At 38.9% G+C, this 22,206-nt stretch overlaps 1 protein-coding gene across 3 annotated transcripts in view; it reads right to left on the bottom strand.

Moving 5' to 3' along the window:
- FAM114A2 (family with sequence similarity 114 member A2) overlaps nucleotides 1-22,195 on the bottom strand; it is a 39,533-nt gene extending 17,338 nt beyond the window's left edge. The window contains exons 1-8 of one of the 3 annotated variants that reach the window (XM_080803988.1): nucleotides 22,139-22,195; nucleotides 18,491-18,735; nucleotides 18,050-18,149; nucleotides 17,507-17,599; nucleotides 15,981-16,072; nucleotides 14,689-14,823; nucleotides 14,011-14,169; nucleotides 13,042-13,165 (exon numbers count right to left, since the gene is read on the bottom strand). In XM_080803988.1, coding sequence (XP_080660114.1) covers nucleotides 13,042-13,165; nucleotides 14,011-14,169; nucleotides 14,689-14,823; nucleotides 15,981-16,072; nucleotides 17,507-17,599; nucleotides 18,050-18,149; nucleotides 18,491-18,721 — 934 coding nt within the window. In that variant the 5' untranslated portion in view covers nucleotides 18,722-18,735; nucleotides 22,139-22,195. Of the gene's footprint in view, nucleotides 1-13,041; nucleotides 13,166-14,010; nucleotides 14,170-14,688; nucleotides 14,824-15,980; nucleotides 16,073-17,506; nucleotides 17,600-18,049; nucleotides 18,150-18,490; nucleotides 18,736-22,117 lie in introns of all 3 variants that reach the window. The other 2 variants (XM_080803989.1, XM_080803990.1) reach the window with 2 other exon arrangements.
- Between the last annotated feature and the right edge of the window lie 11 nt (nucleotides 22,196-22,206).

The raw sequence follows: 22,206 nt of genomic DNA, 5'->3' as shown, positions 1-22,206 counted from the left end.
GCACTAATAGTAACAGCAATTTATTATTTTTTAAAAAAGATTTTATTTATTTATTTGACAGACAGAAATCACAAGTAGGCAGAGAGGCAGGCAGAGAGAGAGGGCGAGGCAGGCTCCCTGCCAAGCGGAGAGCCCAATGTGGGGCTCGATCCCAGGACTCTGGGATCATGACCTGAGCTGAAGGCAGAGGCTTTAACCCACTGAGCCACCCAGGCGCCCTAGTAACAGCAATTTAAATGAGCATGGCGCGTTAGTGCTTACAGAATCCTTCTATATATGCCAATGAATTCTTTCAAAAGGCTTTCAAAAGGCTTGCAAAAAAGCATCATTATCCCATTTTAGAGATAAACTAGGGCTTGAAGGGGTTATTTCCACAAAATTGCATAGCAAAGATTAGGAGTCAAACCTTGGTCTTCCCACTCCAGTCCAAATCCTGTGCTCTTTATATTATATTCCAGATGTAGGAATGAGAGCTGGTGAAGGCAGAGTACTAAGCAGGTCCTATGTCCGTTCTTCCAAGAAAGAGGAATTTAAGTCAGGATATAAAAAGTGAGTATAACTCAGCCAGCAGAAAAAGAAGAGTCTTAGACAGTGAAAACAAGTAAAAGATACTGAGGTGAAAGAAAGCATGACAACAAGTTTAATATGTTTGGAAGTCTTAATGTAAGGGAGAGAAGAGAGGTCAGAACAGAGCTAGAACATTAAGTAGGATCCAGGTAAAAGATGGCCTTAAAAACCAATGGTGAGGAATCCAAGCTTTTTATTAAGGGAATGAGGAGGCACTGAATGATTTTAAAGAGAGACAGGTATGTCCAATTGAAATTTTAGAAAGATCCACTCTGGCTCCTGGAGTGAACTGAATTGGGAACAAGAAGGGGATCAGGAAAGCTGAGGATCCAGGCAGGAGATAATGATGGATAAGAAGAAAGGAAGAGAAAAAGGGATTCCGCAGTGTTGGAAGGATGGTAAGAAAGCCATTGGTTAAGACGCCTAAGAGATGATGGGAAACATATAATGCTTATATTTGAGAAACATACAGGCAAAGAGGTGAGTCAATATATAAAAAAAAAAAAACACCACATCCAAACAAATGGCAAGAAATGCTGTTTTCCTTTCTACTCATCTAAATCTTACTTAATTTCCTCAGACCAAAGCTTCTCTTAACTGTACAATGTAGGGAGAACTCTTGTATATAGAAATCTTCTAGCATTTATAATCCATACAAGTATTTCTTAATCACCGGTTTATGGTTTACCAGGGCAAATGATTACTTCTTCATACCTGTTTTCTCCCCAAAACCCTTAGGAAAAAAATTCCATCTTTGTTCTTCCCTCTCCATTTGCTATCCCTTTCCCTTCTCTCTCGGTGTTCAAGACAGAATTCAAATGGTTCAGTGATCCTCATTATAAAAGGGTTGGGAAAAGTTGGTCTTCTAAATACTATAGCTGTAACCTATATCACTCCTCTTAGCAACACCTAATCAAATTCTACTGCCTAAAAATCTAAAATCTAACAGGCATTTTGTTTTCCTAGCAAAGCTTCTAAATTATTTGGGAGCAAGGGAGTATCTGAATCTATACTGGGATCCATGTACCCCAAGGGGTTCACAAAATAATCCAATAAAGTACTGGGGGAAAATAGAACATTTTATTTGTAGACATTTGTCTCCTCCTTTAAAAACCTCTATTTTAGGGTATACTTTAGAACATAAGTAATATATTATTAGAGCAGTACATATATATAATTTATAAACATCAAATGTTTATAAATCTAAGTACTCAAAAAAACTTTTACTGCTAAGGTTGATCAAAAAAATATTTGGAGAGCCTGTCATGTACTCCCCACAGACCTAAGTATAAGAAGTAGTTGCTGCATTAAGATAAAAGTGTGAGGATGAGGGATGCCTGGGTGGCTCAGTTAGCTGAATGTCTGTCTTCGGCTCAGGTCATGATCCCAGGGTTCTGGGATCAAGTCCAGCATCAGGCTCCCTGCTCAGCAGGGAGTCTGCTTCTCCCTCTGCCTGCCACTCCCCCTGCTTCTGCTTGTGTGCTCTCTCTCGCTCTCTCTCTCCCCCCCACCTCGTTCTGACAAATAAATAAAATCTTTTTAAAAAGTGAGGGAAAAAAAAGTGTGAGGATGGAAAGGAGGCATGGCTAGTGCTTTGGTGGGACTTAGAAGAGGCTGGGGTCTCCATCTTCTACGGTTTCCTCTCCCCTTTGATACCACAGCCATTTTTTTTTTTTTTAACATTTTCATTGAGATGTAATACCAAGGTCAGTGTTGCATTTTCACCCAAAATCCCCGGGAAAAACTGTTTGGGAGGTTAGTGTGCAGCACTGTAGTGCTCTCTTTTCAGAGCCCTCTATCTCTGGCAAACAGGTAGGGGAGAAAAATGTCAGAGACACAAATCCTTCTTTTCAGAAATGCCTTAGAGTCCTCAGAATGGTACTTAAAGATCAGGATTTCTAATTATTATGCAAAGCCAGATGTTGACTAAATTGAACAAATACTGTTAATGGTATTATGTACAAATAAATTAAGTTTATAAATAACTGGGGACTGCCACACTTGGGTTTAGTTAGGAAAAATGGAGCAACTTAAGTAAATAAAAATTAATTTATGGATTTCCTGCTAAGCACAGATCTTTATTTACTTATGCCATCCTGATAATGAAAATAGCAGCCACCATCTGTGTCAGACCTTAAATATTTTATTTAGTCCTTATACCAACCTGAGAGGGATTAGCATCTTCTTCTTACAGATGAGAAAACAGAATTTCAGTGTTAAGTAATTGTCCAAGGTCACATGATTTAGGAAACAGCAGATCTTGATTTTGAACCCAGGTCTAACTCCAAAACTCATCCTTTCCTCCACCATGCTATACTGTTTATTCAATACTTCAGGTAAGCTTAAAAACTTTTATTCAAGAGCCATTTTATATCAGGACCAGTATCTTTACATAGAATATATAGCAAGGTGTTATATAACCAGCCAATGTGACCTCTTAGAATGCAGTACAAAACACAGATGGGAACAAAAAAGAGGAAGTATCTCTTAGTATAAAATCCATACATTCAACTTCACTTCCTTCTCTCAAAGAAAGGCCTTAATACTCTCAGTCAGAGGGTCTTTTTAATATACAACTTGAGTAAGACTAGGTTAACTGGTTTTCCACCCAACGCTGATTAAAGATAGAAAATGAGATTCAGAGGGTATTAGAAGCAATCCCACTGAAAGTAAAGAGAATTAAAAGATGGACAGATAAATGCACAGAACATAAAGATGCACAATTCTGAAAAATAACAGAAAATCTCTAAAAGCAAAGCAGTTTAGGATAATTTAATATAGCAGCTCTCAAAAACACTTTGATCTCAGGACCCCTTTACATTCTTAAAACTTTTTGAGAACCCCCAAGAGTCTTTTTTAATGTAAGTTACATATCTGTCAACACTTATCATATTAAAAATTAAAACTGAAATGTTTGAATTCCTTAAATACACTTGACATAATTTTTAAGAAAAACAACTATATTTTCCAGAAAAGAAAAATTTTAGTGAGATGAATGCCACTGTTTTATATCTCTGCAAATCTCTTTAATGCCTAGCTTAGAGACAGCTGGATTCTTTTATCTGCTTTTACCTTCACTCTGTTGTGATATGTTGTTTTAAGTACATGAAGAATTCAAGCTCGCATAGTTGGAAAGAGGAGAACAACTTTAATTGCCTTTGCAGATAATTGTGGATATTCTTTAATACCACACCAAAACTCAACAAATAGTCTTAAAGGCTAGTTATAATGTAGAGCCTGAAATCGCATAATGAAATTTTGAATTCAGTTACATTAAATTAAAATCTACTGGTCTATTTTTTGCCCAGGCATGACTTTGCAACACCACTCATTAGTCATCTGGAAAATGCTGGTTCTCTGAATTATGCAAATCTTCTAAATGCCAACACATTTAAATACGCCTAGGAGATCAAATTTGTTACTATGACCACCAATTTCATCAAAAAAATCTGTAAGCACTGGGAAGCTGTCAAGCTCACCACAGCAACAAACGTAAGTTTTACAAAATTCTAACTTTAGGTTAATTTAAATTTTACTATTCACAAATATTTTTCCTTCAAGTGAAGGCTCATTTCATATATTTTCAAGAAAATGTTTACCAAATAGCCTGCTCTGAAGAGTCTGTGTGACTGTAATCCTTTTAAATAAAAATAGTGTCCCATGAAAAAACAAGTACTTGTGCTTACAACTGAAATAACAGTGCTTTTCCTTGAGACAACTTCAGTATGTATCACACAAATAAGAAAAGTAAGTGTATTCAAGGGTCAAGACTCAGTGAGATAAATCAGTTACTATTTCATGAGGACAAGCTTAAATGAAACTGGCACTTTAAAAATATTTAATTTGGGGCGCCTGGGTGGCTCAGTGGGTTAAAGCCTCTGCCTTCGGCTCAGGTCATGATTCCAGGGTCCTGGGATCGAGCCCCGCATCGGGCTCTCTGCTCAGCAGGGAGCCTGCTTCCTCCTCTCTCTCTGCCTGCCTCTCTGCCTACTTGTGATCTCTGTCTCTGTCAAATAAATAAATAAAATCTTTAAAAAAAAAAATATTTAATTTATTTATGTATTTACTAAGAATGCATGGGAGTGAAAATACAGTATTAGCACAATTTGGTATCACTGTCTTATCTGTGTTAAGACACCAGTAATTCTACTCACCACTGCTTTTGCACCATCAGTGTGAATGTCAAAATAACACATTTTTTAAAAAGAAAAAGATATTTTGGTATTATGATGCAAAGAGTTTTGACTCATGGATTCCCTGCAAAGATCCTGGGAACCCAAGAATCTGCAGACCACACTTTTCAAACCACTAACTTAATCTACCATATGGGTGATTGACTCATACGTCTTGATGGACCCTGAAAGAATTTTTCTAGTAATTTTTAATGTTGATTTGTTTTTTGTTTTTTTTTACTTTTAATGTTTGTAACTGATCATTTCATAAAAAAAAAAAAAGCAAAAAACTGTACTCCTTAGATTCTACTAAAAAAAACAGTGAGTGTATAATACATATTAGAAATATTTCCAGCTTGGGCAACTGGGTGGCTCAGTGGGTTAAAGCCTCTGCCTTCAGCTCAGGTCATGATTCCAGGGTCCTGGGATCGAGTCCTGCATCGGGCTCTCTGCTCAGCGGGGAGCCTGCTTCCTCCTCTCTCTCTGCCTGCCTCTCTGCCTACTTGTGATCTCTGTCTGTCAAATAAATAAATAAAATCTTAAAAAAAAAAAAAGAAGTATTTTCAGCTAAACTTTAAAATAAAACAACTCTCAAAAGCTTAAGATTCAGTTGACTAGAAATTATGCCTTATGTAAATGACCTTGTTTCCTGATAATTTTGCAAAAATGAGTAGTTACTAATATTTTTAATTTTGGATAACTGCCACCTGAATTCAAGATGAATTCAAGATGAGGACAGGGATCACAGGAGTCAGAGAGGCAGAGGAGCAGTATCTAGGGATAGAAAAGCTCACAGGAATGACGAGCCAGACTGAGGCAGGAATCTAACAAGGGGCGATTCTCTAAGCAAAAAAAGCAGGCAGGGGGGAGACAAGATGGCGGGGAAGTAGGAGGAGGCGCCTTTTCAACCTGCACCCTAAAGTGAGCTGATTACCTACCAAAGAACTCCGATCACCCATGAAATCAGCCTGAGATCAGAATTATACACGTCTGGATCTCTACGGGGGCCAGAAGACGCCAGTGGGCAGGTAAAGTGGAGTGGGAACGTCGGACTGATATCGGAAGATAAACAAAAGGGGGAGGGAGCCACCAGAGGCGACCGACTGGAAAATAATACCCCAATACGAGAGTGCCCGGCATCTGGGGACCAGCATTAACTTGGAGTCTTGTTGAAAGCACTCAAAAGAGCAAAGACTCGCGCGGGGAAATTGTGGGAATCGGGGCGGATAGGGATAGGGGCTTAAGTCCCCAGACCCAGGGCAGCATCCCCTGGCGCTGAGCCGGAGAGTGCGGCGGAGAAACCTGGTCTTTGTCCCGGAGCCGCCAGTGCGCCCGAGAACGGGTGGAGTCCGGCTCCCGTGAGGGACTGGGAGCCACACCAGACGGCAGAACGCGCACCTTACTGGAGATGCGTGCGTGCCTCAACCTCCCCTGAGAGAGGTGCACGAACGCCCAGCCTGGTGTTCTGGGACCCACGCGGTGATAGACCCACGCGGCGATAGAGCCGATAGAGCTGGAGGCGCCGCGCCCCAAAAAATCCCCTGGGAGAGGTGCGCGCAAGCCCTGAGCTCTCAGCCCCAGCCAGCGGGAAAATCTCAGTGTGCGATTGCTGCTTGGAACCTCTCTGGCGGTCTGGAGCTGCCCAGACAGCCACAGCTGCCTTGGTTTTGCGTACAAGCAGGAGATCCTGCGTCCCCAGGGACCGCGACTCAGAACCTGCTCTGCCAGCGGCCCAGCGGCTGCAGCACCTGCAGGGGAGCAGACTGAGGCTTCTCTCTGAGAGGGAGGTTGGGGTGCAGTTTTCTTTCCTCTAAACCTCCCAAAACCATCAAAAGCTGTCAAGGCGAGAGAAAAGAAGTGAACAAACATAAAAACCTCCAGAGAACAAAAACCTGAAAAAAACGTTTTTCTCAGAGCCCACCCCCTTGAGGGGGTCGGGAGGACTTAACTCAGGGAACATCATTGACTGAAAACCCACGTGGCAGCCCCCTCCCCCAGAAAACAAATCAGGAAAAAAAAAAAAAAAAAGACTACAAGAGAACAACCACCACTACTTCATAGATACAACTTTTATTTTTAATTCTTTCCCACTATTCTGGTTCATTTTTTTTTCTTTTTTTATATAGATAATTTTTTAACCTATTTACCATCACAGTGAGATGTCCAGTACATCAAATTCCATGATAAACTTCTAACCTGAATTTTTTTGATACATACACATGTGTTTTTCTTTTGCTTTTCTATTTTCTTAATTTTTAAAAAATTTTTTAATTTAGTTTAGTCCAGTTTATTCCTTTTTTATTTTTATTTTCTAATAGTCATATAGAGTTAAACTTCAAGGTAACCCCCTTTCTCCAAGCAATGCTACCCCTATAGGTGAACCAATTTTTAATCCCCCTTTTTCTTAGGAAAGTTGAGTCCTTTAACAAAGATATCAAGATACATCCAGGAAGAATCAAAATAACCTTCCTCGCCCACACCGAGAATCTATAACCATGCTCCCATCTTTTTCTTCAGCCAGTGTCTCTGTGTATTTATGTTTGTCTGGATAGTATATAAATCTTATACTTGGGGTTCTTCTTGACGAGGCTCCTCCTTTTTTTTGCTTATATATATATATATTTTCTCTCGTCATATACTTTTATCAGTCTTTTTGTTTGTCTGTTTTTGTTTGTATACGTCATAAACCTTACCCTGGGGCCCATTTGGGCTGAACCTTCACTTTTATCTTCCCTTTTTTTCCTGTCTCTCTCTCTCCCTCTTTTTTCTTTTTCTTTTCTTTTTTCTCTCATTTGGGTGGGGAATCCTGAGTGCTCAGAAGCGTTCCAGGGTGCACCTTGACTGCACCACGGTCAATACACCCAGCTACATCTGTCCAGTCATCTCTCACCAAAATGACTAGGAGGAGGAATCCCCAACAGAAGAAAAATACAGAGGATGGGCCTTCTGCAACAGAGCTAACGGCTATCAACATAGACAATATGTCAGAAAGAGAATTCAGGCTAACAATTATCCAGGCAATAGCTAGGTTGGAGAAAGCTATGGATGACCAAACAGAATTGATTAGGGCAGAATTGAAAGCGACCAGAGAGGAGGTTCATAATGTTAGGGCAGAGCTGAAGGCCACCAGGGATGAGGTTCACAACGCTCTCAATGAGTTCCAATCTAATCTAAATTCTCTAAAAGCTAGGGTAACTGAGACAGAAGATAGAATTAGTGATCTGGAGGACAAACAAATAGAGAGAAAGGATCAGGAGGAAGCCTGGAACAAACAGCTTAGAAGCCACGAAAACAGAATCAGGGAAATAAATGATGCCATGAAACGTTCCAACGTCAGAATTATTGGAATCCCTGAAGGGGAGGAGAAAGAAAGAAGTCTAGAAGATATAGTGGAACAAATTTTTCATGAAAATTTTCCCAACCTTGCGAATGGAACAAGTGTTCATGTACTAGAAGTAGAAAGGTCCCCCCCCAAGATTATAAATTCAAAAAAAACATCCAGGCACCTCATAGTAAAATTGAGGAATCATAATTGTAGATACAATCTCTTGAAAGCCGCTAGGACAAAGAACCTCCTTACATACAGAGGAAAGCCCATCAGAATAACGTCAGACCTGTCCACAGAGACCTGGCAAGCCAGAAAGGGCTGGCAAGATATATTCAGGGCACTAAATGAGAAGAACATGCAGCCAAGAATACTTTATCCAGCAAGACTGACATTCAAAATGGATGGAGAGATAAAGAGTTTCCAAGACCGGCAAGGCTTGAAAGTCTATGCAACCACCAAGCCGACACTGCAGGAAATATTAAAGGGGGTTCTATAAAAGAGGAAAAATCCTAAGAATAGCATTGAACAGAAATATAGAGACAATCGACAGAAAGAAAGACTTCAAAGATAACACAATGTCAATAAAAACGTATCTCTCAATAATCACTCTCAATGTGAATGGCCTAAATGCACCCATAAAACGACACAGGGTTGCAGATTGGATAAAACGACAGGACCCATCCATATGTTGTCTACAAGAGACCCATTTTGAACCTAAAGATACACCTAGACTGAAAGTGAAGGGATGGAGAAGCATCTTTCACGCCAATGGGCCTCAAAAGAAGGCCGGGGTAGCGATTCTCATATCAGATAAATTAGATTTTAAACTAAAGACGGTAGTCAGGGATACAGAAGGACACTACATCATTCTTAAAGGGACTATCCACCAAGATGATCTAACAATTGTAAATATCTATGCCCCCAATATGGGAGCAGCCAATTACATAAGAAAACTATTAATCAAGATAAAGAGTCATATTGATATGAATACATTAATAGTAGGAGATCTTAACACGCCTCTCTCAGAAATAGACAGATCATCGAAGCAGAAAATCAATAAAGAAATAAGAGCATTGAATGACACATTGGACCAGATGGACCTCATAGATATATACAGAACATTCCACCCTAAAACAACAGAATACTCATTCTTCTCAAGTGCACATGGAACCTTCTCCAGAATAGACCACATACTGGGTCACAAATCAGGGCTCAACCGATACCAAAAGACTGAGATGATTCCCTGCATATTCTCAGATCACAATGCTTTGAAACTGGAGCTCAATCACAAGGAAAAGTTCAGAAGGAACTCAAATACCTGGAAGCTAAAGACCACCTTGCTTAAGAATGCTTGGATCAACCAGGAGATCAAAGAAGAACTTAAACAATTTATGGAAACCAATGAGAACGAAGACACTTCACTCCAAAACCTATGGGATACAGCAAAGGCGGTCCTAAGGGGGAAATTCATAGCCATCCAAGCCTCCCTCAAAAAAATTGAAAAATCCAGAATACACCAGCTGTCTCTACACCTTAAAGAACTGGAGAATCAACAACAAATCAAACCAACTCCACACGTAAGAAGGGAAATAATCAAGATTAGAGCAGAGATCAACGAGGTAGAAACCAGAGATACAGTAGAACGTATCAACGAAACTAGAAGCTGGTTTTTTGAAAGAATCAATAAGATCGATAAACCATTGGCCACACTAATCCAAAAGAAAAGAGAGAAAGCCCAAATTAATAAAATTATGAATGAAAAGGGAGAGATCACAACTAACACCAAGGAAGTAGAAACAATCATCAGAAGCTATTATCAACAGTTATATGCCAATAAGCTAAGCAACCTAGATGAAATGGATGCATTCCTGGAAAACTATAAACTCCCAAAATTGAACCAGGAAGAAATTGACAACCTGAATAGACCGATATCTAGTAACGAGATTGAAGCAGTGATCAAAAACCTCCCAAAAAACAAGAGCCCAGGACCTGACGGATTCCCTGGGGAATTCTATCAAACTTTCAAAGAAGAAATAATACCTATTCTCCTGAAGCTGTTTCAAAAAATTGAAGCAGAAGGAAAACTTCCAGACTCTTTTTATGAAGCCACCATCACCCTGATCCCCAAACCAGGCAAAGACCCTACCAAAAAGGAGAATTTCAGACCGATATCACTGATGAATATGGATGCTAAGATTCTCAACAAGATCCTAGCAAACAGGATCCAACAGCACATTAAAAAGATTATCCACCATGACCAGGTAGGATTCATCCCTGGGTTACAAGGATGGTTCAACATTCGCAAATCAATCAATGTGATAGAACAAATCAATAAGAGAAGAGAGAAGAACCACATGATCCTCTCCATTGATGCAGAAAAAGCTTTTGACAAAATCCAGCATCCGTTCCTGATTAAAACGCTTCAAAGTATAGGGATAGAGGGAACATTCCTGAACTTCATCAAATCTATCTATGAAAAACCCACAGCAAATATCATCCTCAATGGGAAAAAGCTTGCAGCCTTCCCATTGAGATCAGGAACACGACAAGGATGCCCACTCTCACCACTCTTGTTCAACATAGTATTAGAAGTCCTAGCAACAGCAATCAGACAACAAAGAGAAATAAAAGGTATCCAAATTGGCAAGGAAGAAGTCAAACTCTCTCTCTTCGCAGATGACATGATTCTTTATATGGAAAACCCAAAAGACTCCACCTCCAAACTACTAGAACTCATACAGCAATTCAGTAATGTAGCAGGATACAAAGTCAATGTCCAGAAATCAGTGGCTTTCTTATACACTAACAATGAAAATTCAGAAAGGCAAATTAGAGAATCGATTCCATTTACTATAGCACCAAAAACCATAAGATACCTCGGAATAAACCTAACCAAAGAGGTTAAAGATCTGTACTCGAGGAACTACAGAACACTCCTAAAAGAAATTGAAGAAGACACAAAAAGATGGAAGACCATTCCATGCTCTTGGATGGGAAGAATAAACATCGTTAAAATGTCTATACTGCCCAGAGCAATCTATACTTTTAATGCCATTCCAATCAAAATTCCACCAGTATTTTTCAAAGAGCTGGAGCAAATAATACTAAAATTTGTATGGAATCAGAAGAGACCCCGAATTGCTAAGGAAATGTTGAAAAACAAAAATAAAACTGGTGGCATCACGTTACCTGATTTCAAGCTTTACTACAAAGCTGTGATCACCAAGACAGCATGGTACTGGCATAAAAACAGACACATGGACCAGTGGAACAGAGTAGAGAGCCCAGATATGGACCCTCAACTCTATGGTCAAATAATCTTTGACAAAACAGGAAAAAATATCCAGTGGAAAAAAGACAGTCTCTTCAATAAATGGTGCTGGGAAAACTGGACAGCTATATGTAGAAGAATGAAACTTGACCATTCTCTTACACCGTACACAAAGATAAACTCGAAATGGATAAAAGACCTCAACGTGAGACAGGAATCCATCAGAATCCTCGAGGAGAACATAGGGAGTAACCTCTTTGATATCAGCCATAGCAACTTCTTTCAAGATATGTCTCCAAAGGTGAAGGAAATAAAGGCAAAGATGAACTTCTGGGACTTCATCAAGATAAAAAGCTTCTGCACAGCAAAAGAAACAGTCATCAAAACAAAGAGGCAACCCACGGAATGGGAGAAGATATTTGCAAATGAAAGTACAGATAAAAGGTTGATATCCAGGATCTATAAAGAACTCCTCAAACTCAACACACACAAAACAGATAATCATATTAAAAAATGGGCAGAAGATATGAACAGACACTTCTCCAATGAAGACATACAAATGGCTACCAGACACATGAAAAAATGTTCATCATCACTAGCCATCAGGGAGATTCAAATCAAAACCACATTGAGATACCACCTTACACCAGTTAGAATGGCCAAAATTAGCAAGACAGGAAACAACGTGTGTTGGAGAGGATGTGGAGAAAGGGGAACCCTCTTACACTGTTGGTGGGAATGCAAACTGGTGCAGCCACTTTGGAGAACAGTGTGGAGATTCCTCAGGAAATTAAAAATAGAGCTTCCCTATGACCCTGCAATTGCACTGCTGGGTATTTACCCCAAAGATACAGATGTAGTGAAAAGAAGGGCCATCTGTACCCCAATGTTTATAGCAGCAATGGCCACGGTCGCCAAACTGTGGAAAGAACCAAGATGCCCTTCAACGGATGAATGGATAAGGAAGATGTGGTCCATATACACTATGGAGTATTATGCCTCCATCAGAAAGGACGAATACCCAACTTTTGTAGCAACATGGACAGGACTGGAAGAGATTATGCTGAGTGAAATAAGTCAAACAGAGAAAGTCAAGTATCATATGGTTTCACTTATTGGTGGAGCATATCAAATAATATAGAGGACAAGGGTAGATGGAGAGGAGAAGGGAGTTGAGGGAAATTGGAAGGGGAGGTGAACCATGAGAGACTATGGACTCTGAAAAACAACCTGAGGGTTTTGAAGGGGCGGGGTGGGAGGGTGGGGGAACCAGGTGGTGGGTATTAGGGAGGGCACAGATGCATGGAGCACTGGGTGTGGTGAAAAAACAATGAATACTGTTACGCTGAAAATAAATAAAAAATTAAAAAAAAAAAAAAAGAAAAAAAAAAAAAAAGAAAAATAAAGGAGCTTAAGTGAATAAAAAAAAAAAAAAAAAAAAAAAAAAAAAAAAAAGCAGGCAGTTTTGTGAGTTGCAAGATGAGACCTGGAGAAGTCACATTTTGGGGGGCAGAAGGGAGGAGTGGGGCAAAGATATGCACTTAAGACCAACTGCTCATACAAATACGTAGTCAGGGGCAAGACAGCAAAAAAAAATAAAATCAGACTAGTTAATTAAAGAGAAAATAATTAGTTTCAAGGGCAATACACTGTATATAAACATTTAACATCCTTTCCACTCAAATACTGGATTTTCATATTACCTTTTTTCTCTTCTTCCTCTTCCTCACAGAACTCTGCTAGGGAAAATGCTTCCTTGAGTTGCTCCAATTCAAGTTTTAGAGTCTCTAATTCTTCTCCACTTAGAGAATTAAGAATAGATTTCACCTGAATGGGTATAAAATAATAAAAAGTTGTGAGAGTACAAAAGAAAAAAACATTTTCAAATGGAGAATAGGCTACAGACAAAATTAAAATAAAAATTATGAGCTCACCAGTCAATACAAACTATTCCTTAAGAATCTTAATACAAGAGGTTAGTCATTATAGGAAGATAGGGAGAATTTATACTTAAAAAAAGAATTAAAAACCATAAATAGGGGCGCCTGGGTGGCTCAGTGGGTTAAAGCCTCTGCCTTCAGCTAAGGTCATGATCTCAGGGTCCTGGGATCGAGCCCTGCATCGGGCTCTCTGCTTGGCAGGGAGCCTGCTTCCTCCTCTCTCTCTGCCTGCCTCTCTGCCTACTTGTGATCTCTGTCAAATAAATAAATAAAATCTTTTTAAAAAAAATAAATAAAAAAAAATAAAAATAAAAACCAGAAACATCCAGGAATTATTTGTGCTTAACACTGGCTAAGAAATTAGGGGGAAGTTAAACAGTCTTGAATCAATTAAAAACTAACAGGTAATTGTATCCAAATTGGCAGCTTAAGCCAGAGAGACTATCAAAAAAATAAAATAAAAAAAGACCAAGGCAAAGGGAAAACACAGATGTACTATTAAGATCTCTTGGTTCCCCTATCCTTTTCTATTTAAATTAAAAGAAATAACACCTGACTCATTCTATTTCTAGTAATTAGTTCAAACATTTGTTTGTCATGGTGTAGTATTTTCCAAGAGTCTCAAGCCTCCAAGTGAAACACATTTCATCTTCCAACTGTATAAACAGAAGAAACTATGCAGCACTCCTTTGTTTGGAGACCATCCAATTGAAATTGTTGATTTGGAATTACCTTTATTTCACTTTCACGGGAAAGCATCTCCAGAGCTTCCAGATGCGAAAGGCCTTGAAATTCATCAAAGAGGAGCCCATAATTAGTTTTCTTGTCCGTTTCCAAGGCAACATCATTGGAGGTCCATAGCTCTTCTTTCTCCTTTGCCTCTCGTAAAACCTGAAAAAAAGGTGGAGACTTACCCTACAGTAAGTAATGGGAGCTCAAAGGTGAGTTCTGAGAGCTGAAGGAAGCAAAGCTGAGATGGTAACAGGACAGAGCAGTGCCCTTTCATTCCTGGCATGGCAATTCAAATCTGATAGGCTAAGGAACTGCTGGGAAAAAATGGTCACACATAATTCAATCTTGGACAGAATAAATAACACCCAAGGAACTGGATGGAAAGTGCTTTAAACATTAATGTACTCAACAACTCTGAAAGGGCTTGTTGCCTTCTACTGTACTGACAGGAGCCTCTTACAGAAAAGAAAGAGGAGGAAGAAAAGAACTGGGCATTTTTCTAAACACTAAAGCTCTCATCAGTCACACTCCCACCCCAAAAAAGCCTTAATAAAAATATCATTGAAAATTTTTCAAAAGGCATTATTAACAAGGTCTACTACAGGCAAAAATACAGATCAAAACCGAAACATGAAGTAAATGGGTAAAGACAAACAGTCTTTGTCTGAGTCTTTGTACCTGAGACAGTGTAGAATTCCGGTTCATCAGACCCTTGGTTCTTTTAAATCCAGGATCCCCTTCTGCTATTACATCCATTGTCTTTTTCCCAATGAATTCTAAGGCATCCAAACCCCCACTGATCACGCTTTTTCCCTAGGAAACACATGCAATAATTACATTCAGTAATTAAATTCATTACAGTAATACTGAAAAAGAGATATGCATGCTTTGATTATATAAAATAGTGGCTAACAACACCAAGCAATGGCAAGAATGTGAAGCAATTAAAACAATCATCCACTGCTTGTAGAACTATAAACAGGTTCAAACACTCCGGAGAACTGTATGTCAGTATCTACTACCGCTAACCATATGAATATCCTTATGACCCAGGAACTCTATACATGGTTGCATACTCAACAGAAATGTGTACAGAGGCTCATCAAAAGATATACAAAATGTTCATGGCAGTCCTAGTTGTAAAAGCTAAAAACTAGAAACAACCTCAGTACTCAACAACCATGGAATAAATAAATGTTACATAGTCATATAATGGAATATGGCAAAGAAAATGGAATATAACACACAGACTACACGATGGAGAAATCATACAAACATGATGTTGAGTAAAAGAAGCCAAACACAGTAAGGTACCTTATTGTATGATTCCATTTATGCCAAGTTTAAAAGTAGGCAAAATTAATCTATGATGGTAGAAGTCAGAATTGTGGTTATTTTGATGGGCAAAAGGAAGAAGCGGATGGTTGGAAGAGGGTACAGGTGGAAAACCTATGATATACCATCATGTTGGAATTTTAGTCTGAGTGTGTTCACATTGTAAAAATTCGAACTGAATACTTATGACTTCACTTTTCTGTATATATGTTTTACTTCAAGAGATTAAAATTAAGAAGTACTAGTTATCTGTTCTCATTAAGACAGACATTATGTTTCCTATAAAATCCTTTAAAAATATTTCTAATCATCTATAGTTATGCAATTACAGGGAAAAATATTTTGTAAAGTAGGGACATTTTCTAGGCCGCCAAACTCAGAATTCATATTCCATAAATTATTATGTACATTGCCTCTCTGTTACTCTTCATCTTCTGCTCTCTACTTCTTTAAAGAAAGTTTTCAAGGAGCTCTCACTCTTCCCCTAAGGTCAAAGTGATCTATCTTCAGCAATTTGGACTCCCATAATACTAATCAGTCCTCATGGCTTTTCAAGAAAAAAAGGAAGAGATAAAACAAAAAACAAAAAACACTATATTCACAGAGGGGTACAGTCCACCGTGCATTTTACTCACTGTGGTCTGAACAGCAGTAGAGATGGTTGAGAATACACCAAATGGCCCAGTCAATGGGAAGGAGTTTGCATTCTCTTTGGCGTTTGTCTCTCCTACAGGAGGAAAGGGATGTGTAAACATGAAGGAATGGCCCATAAATAGTATTGCTTTATCAGCATCTATGTGAAATTTTAAAAACTAGACCCTGCTTCCTATACACAGGGTAACCTTAGCCCTTTCTGTTTTATTATTTTAAACTATTTACCCAAAACATAGCTTTTTTCATTTTCATTTCAAAAATGAAATCCAATTGTTTGAACAAACTACTGATATATGTAACAATACATTTTATACTGTATGTTTCCATGTATGTGATCTTCTGCTCAAAGTCAAATTTAGGCAGAAAATAGATTAACATTTGCCAAAAACTGAGAGTAAGTGATGGGAGTGACCTCAAAGGGGCATGAGGAGTCTTTCAGGAGGTGATGAAAATATCCTTATATTTTGATTATCAATACACATATAGGATATATTCTATACTGTATAATCACAATGGACTGTGATTATACTGTATAAACAAGACTGTATGTTCGTTGAAACACATGAACTGTATACCTAAAAAGAATAAACGTTACTGTATATAAATTATACATTTACATATAAATTACATTCAATTATACATACAAATTATAAAATTAATAAATTTGACTTTTTAAAATATGGCCTATTTAAAATTTTATCCCAGGAAATTATGCTTATTGATGAAAAAAATGAGACGATCAAAGAGAAACAAGAGTGAGAGATAATAAAGCCCCTGAATGATGGAGAAAGCAAAATCAGGGTCTGAAAAGTTTCCTGTTTTCTGGTCCCAGGCCACCTTGATTCCTGGTTATAATTCTGTCTTCTGTGGCTTAAGTAAGAGCACACTGATCAAAGCAGGTATCTAAAATTAAATTTTGGGATGCCTGGTGGCTCAGTGGGTTAAGCCTCTGCTTTCGGTTCAGGTCATGATCTCAGGGTCCTGAGATCAAGCCCCGTGTCGGGCTCTCTGCTCAGCGAGGAGCCTGCTTTCCCCACTCTCTCTGCCTACCTCTTGGCCTACTTGTGATCTCTATCGCTCTCTGTCAAATAAATAAATAAATAAGTAAGAAAAGAAAAAAAATTAAATTTCACCTTATAAAAACCCAAACACAAAAAAAATAAACCCCCCAAACTAAACATGTTAGAATATTTTTTCGTGTCACAATGGAGTCAAATTCAGTTAATTCTTCTTGGGTTCTTACTCATTTGTGCCAAACACAATGCTAGGAAATTGTTATATTCTATTTAATGTTTGTAACAGTATTTTGACATAGATCATCCCACTTCATAGATGACTAAAGTGGCTAAAGGACACAGACCTCTGTTAGTCAAAGATTCCAAATTCCTTTCTCACCAGTCCCATGATGCCCTGAATATCAGACACTCATTAAATATATACTGAAAAATGAGCTGAACTGTTCCATTTTGACCCAAAATTCTAGATCTTAATGTTTCCACATACTGACCTGCTGCATACTGGACTTCGGTTGAAATTTCACTGGGACTAGGAATTCCAAGAGAAGTCTCTGCCTTCTCAATAACATTTGAAATACCTTGTCCTAATGAGAAAAATGGTTATATTTTTACATTTGAATATTACTATTAGCCACCAAAACTGAAGAAACAAACCAAAACAATCCTGTAGATTTTTAAAATCACTATGGTCACAGACATGTTATTCTGAACATACATACCTAATGTTTGGGAGTGTAATCTTACCAAAAAATAAAACAAACAAAAAAAACCAACAAACTCGCTTTATCACAAAACAATAGTTTTATATTAACAATTTCTCGTTAATGAGAAAATGAGAAACTCTAATAAGAAATGCTAATGAGAAAATGCTGCAAACTCCAGGTATAGTATAAATCAGTCCATCATTCCTAATGAATTCTCAAACTATAAAGCCCTTAAGTAAACATGGAAGAAGAATTATTAACAAAGTCATTTTTATAACAGATGTGTAGCAACATCCACACAAAAATTAATAAAATGACAAATGATCTTACCTACTGTAGCTACTGTAGCTGAGGCTGAAGAAAGTAAGGACTTGCCCCAGCTGCCCCAATATCCCCATCCAGTCTGAAGTACATCTTTGGAAACAGTCTCCTATTCTTCCCCATAGGTAGAAAAACAAAAGGCAACAGAAAAGGGGAAAAGTAGAGAGTAAGAGAGTGTACAGCCAAGGTATCTTAATTATTAGCCCCAAGTACAGGTGAAGAAATACATATCATTAAACCAAAGAATTGTATTGCTTGACTGACAGATGTTATGTCACCTGCATTTAAGCACCATATAGCAAAGGCAACTACTCATAAAGTTGTTTATAAAACTGAGAAAATTTTTTACAGCTTTTAAAGGAAACAAATAGATACAATCTTAAATTGGTTTTGGTTCCAAATGCGTTTTAACCTTAACTTTTAATCCCAGTGTTTTAACAGATACTCTACTTTGCCTACAGCCTGTGATGCCTCAACAGGGAGAACTTCAGAAGTCTCAAGGTCACTGGAAGGTTTGGACTCTGGTCTTTTCCGAGTGATAGCTACAGGTTCTGATTTATTCTCTGGCTTGGCACTTTGGTCAACAGACTCAGAATTCTTGGCTGGCTCACAGTTCCCATCTTCAAGGGTGGAGGTTGCTTCAGTTATCACTGGAGTCTCAGTATCATCTTTCTCTGACATGATTAGATCATTGCCTGTAAAATAAAAGTCAAAGAAAAAAATTAATCTTATAGGCTTTTTTGGTGGAGGTTATTTAAGCTTTTTGAGATTATCCTAGAGTCACATGCAGGTGTAAGAAATACAGACAGATGTGTTTATCTTCCACCCAGTTTCCTCCAATGGCAATGACTTTGTAACCACCGTGTAATATGACAACCAGGAAATTGATACAACCCATTAACTTCTTCAGATTTCATTAGTTTTACAGGCGCTCAGGTGTGGGTATTTAGCTCTATGAAATTTTATCATACATATAGATTTGTGTGACCATCACCACACTCAGGAGACAGAAGAGTTCAATCACAAGGATCCCTTGTGTTGTCCTTTTTCAGCCATATCTCCCCACCCACCTCCCACTACCACCACACAGCAACCACTAATCTGTTCTCCATCTCCATACAAGATGTTATATAAATGGATTCATACAGTATGTAACCTTTTGAGATCAACCGTTTTCACTCAGCATAAGTCCCTCAAGATCCATACAAGTTGTTTTATCAATAGTTTCTTTACTTTTTTGCTGAGCAGTAGCCCTTGGTATGGATGTATTTGTTTTACCACTTACACTCTGAAGGACATCTGGGCTGTTTCCAGTTTGGAACTATTACAAATAAAATGGCTATGAACATTAATGTACGGGTTTTTGTTGAAACATAAGCTTTTATTTCTCTGAAATAAATGACCAAGAGTGTAGCTTCTGGATCATGTTAAGTACTTATTCGGTTTTTTAAGAACTGCTACTCTTTCCATTTTACATCACCATCAGTGAAGTATGAGTGATCAAGTTTCTCAGCATTCTCACCACCATTTGGTGGGTGGTTTTTTTTTCTTCCTTTTTTGAGCCATTCTGTAATAATCTCGCTGTGGCTTTAAACTGTATTTTTATAATGGCTGATGATATATAACATCTTCTCATGTGCTTGCCACCTGTATATCCCTTTCAGTGAAATACCTATTTGAATCTTTTGCTCATTTTCTTTGTTGGTTTTGTTTTTTTATTTTTTTTCTGTTTTGAGAGCTCTTTATGTATTCTAGATTCAAGTCCTTTGTCAGATACCTGGTTTGCAAACATTTTATCCCAGCTGATAGCTTATCTTTTCATCTTCTTAACAGAGCAAGTTTTTCATTTCAATGAGGTCCAATTTATCAATTTTTCCTTTTATTGACTGTTATTAAAAAAAATCTGTCATTACTTTTATCTCAACTTACAAATTAAATTTTAAAATTTAAGCCATCAGATAATATCTAAATCAAACCAGCTTTTGAGTAGCAATGCTAACCAATTCAGTCCCTTCCATAAGTACAGCTCTTTAGCAATTAAAGCCAAGATATCACTGGTGTTTTTACGAGAAGCAGATGCTGGTTTCTAAGATAACCAAGTAGAGGAGAAATAAAGATAACCAAAGAAGAAATAAATGCATATATACCAAAGACTAAGGTATATATAAGCATGTATTTTATCCCAATATATCAAATGTTTCTAGTGTACAGAAGAGAAAGACATATTCAGAACTAAGGCAGCTCAAAAAAAAAAAAAAAAAAGGAACTAAGGCAGCTCAACAGGTGCACTGAGGTAGCTCAGTCAGCTAAGCATCTGACTCTTGATGTCCACTCAGGTCATGATCTCAGGGTTGTGAGAGCAAACCCCGTGTCAGACTCCATGCTGGGTATGGAACCTGCTTAGGATTCTCTCTCTCCCACCCCTGCCTCTGCCTCTCCCCTTCCTTTTCTCCCTCTCAAAACAAAACAAAAACAAAAACAAAAGGCACTTTGGAAACAGCATTATAAGTGAGGTATATATAAAATGCTAAAAGAACAGAGAAGAAGAAGTCTGCTGGAATCAGAATATGATTCATGCACAAAGTATCTGAAATAGCCAAAAATAATGGCCATAAACTGAGAGTGTGACTGCTAAATCCAGCCTCTAAATGTTATTTGGCCTGCGCAGTGTTCAAACTTTTATATTATTTGCTAACATTAAAAATCAGACTTCAGGGGCGACTGGGTGGCTCAGTCAGTTGAGCAACTGCCTTCGGCTCAGGTCATGATCTCAGGGTCCTGGGATCAAGCACCGCATCTGGCTCCCTGCTCCGTGGGAAGTCTGCTTCTGATCCTCTTTCTGAGGTGTTGTCAGAAGGTCAATAGCAGCCTAATGCTACATCAGTGTCTGTATCATTCGCCTCATCTCACCTCATCTCACCACATAGGCATTTTATCATCTCACATCTTGGAACATATCACCGGTAAATAAGGGGCAACTACTATATAATATATATAATATACATAATACATAAATAATTCATATGATTTTATAAAAGACTGGAAGGACATATTCCAAGATATTAAACACTGAGTCTATTCCTTCATTTGTGCACCAAAGATTTAATGAGCATCTAGAATGCGCTAGACATTTGGCTAGGTGGAAAGGTGGTGGCTGTTCGTATTATCATTACCGTCACTTTCATTATTATAATGGCTGTGCTATCCCTGTTCTCAACGGATTCATACTCTAACAGGAAAAGCAACAACAACAACAACAAAGGAATAAATTTCAGGTATACAGAATCGCAGTATTTAAGGTTTTGTAAGTTTTCCAAGTATCCTGTAGTGAGTGTATGCTATTTTCATAATTGGAAAGGAAAGACTCCAGGAACTGACACAAGTAAAATTAAACGGCTGAGTCCTGTTTCTTAAAAATAAAATCGCACACATTTATGTGTACATATACCTTCCCCCATTTTCCTTGGGAACTTTCAGCCACACAGTTACCAAAATGCAGGGGGTTTAGTTTAGCAGCTAAGAACACGGGCTCCGGAATTGGACTTTCTTCCAACTTTCCTGACCGCCGGAACTGCGAGGAAGTCGGTTCACCTAGCTGCTTCTCCGCTTCCTCAACTGTAACACGGGGCTAGCACGCCCGCCTGGTAGGGTTCCTACAAGGATTCCAGCACCTGAGGTATGTGAGGGGCTTGGAACGGAGGCTGGCACACAGCCTCACAGAGGTAACAGGGGCTTTAGGACGGAGGAGGTAGTCGTGTCATTACTGTCGTTATTAATATGTTTGTCTCTAGGCGGACAAACAGGCGCTCTCACTTCTTTCCACATACAAGACCAGGTCTCAAACGGGACATCAGAGGTCAGGAAGAGCTCCCAACTTCTCCGACGCTGACAACTAGAATTCCTCACACAAACGTAGCGCTTCAATAACCAAAGCGCTTTACAGCCTCCACGTCCAGTCGGGAGGTGTCGGCCGCCCAGCCCCAGACCGCCTCCTCCCCCTCCCCAGCCTCCTGGACCCCCCGGCCCCGAGTCCCGAGCCCCCGCACCCCTCCAGCCTCCTCCCAGGAAGCCCCGCACCTAGCCCACCGCCACCCTCACCGCTGCCACAGTCGCCGAGAAGCCGCTCCTACTGCCCCGGAAGTACTCCTTCAGTGCGAGGCGGTCCC

The sequence above is a fragment of the Martes martes genome (genome assembly GCF_963455335.1).
Source record: "Martes martes genome assembly, chromosome: 5".
Taxonomy (NCBI): domain Eukaryota; kingdom Metazoa; phylum Chordata; class Mammalia; order Carnivora; family Mustelidae; genus Martes; species Martes martes.
The sequence above is the reverse complement of the archived record's forward strand: the minus strand, read 5'-3'. Positions and strand labels throughout refer to the sequence as shown.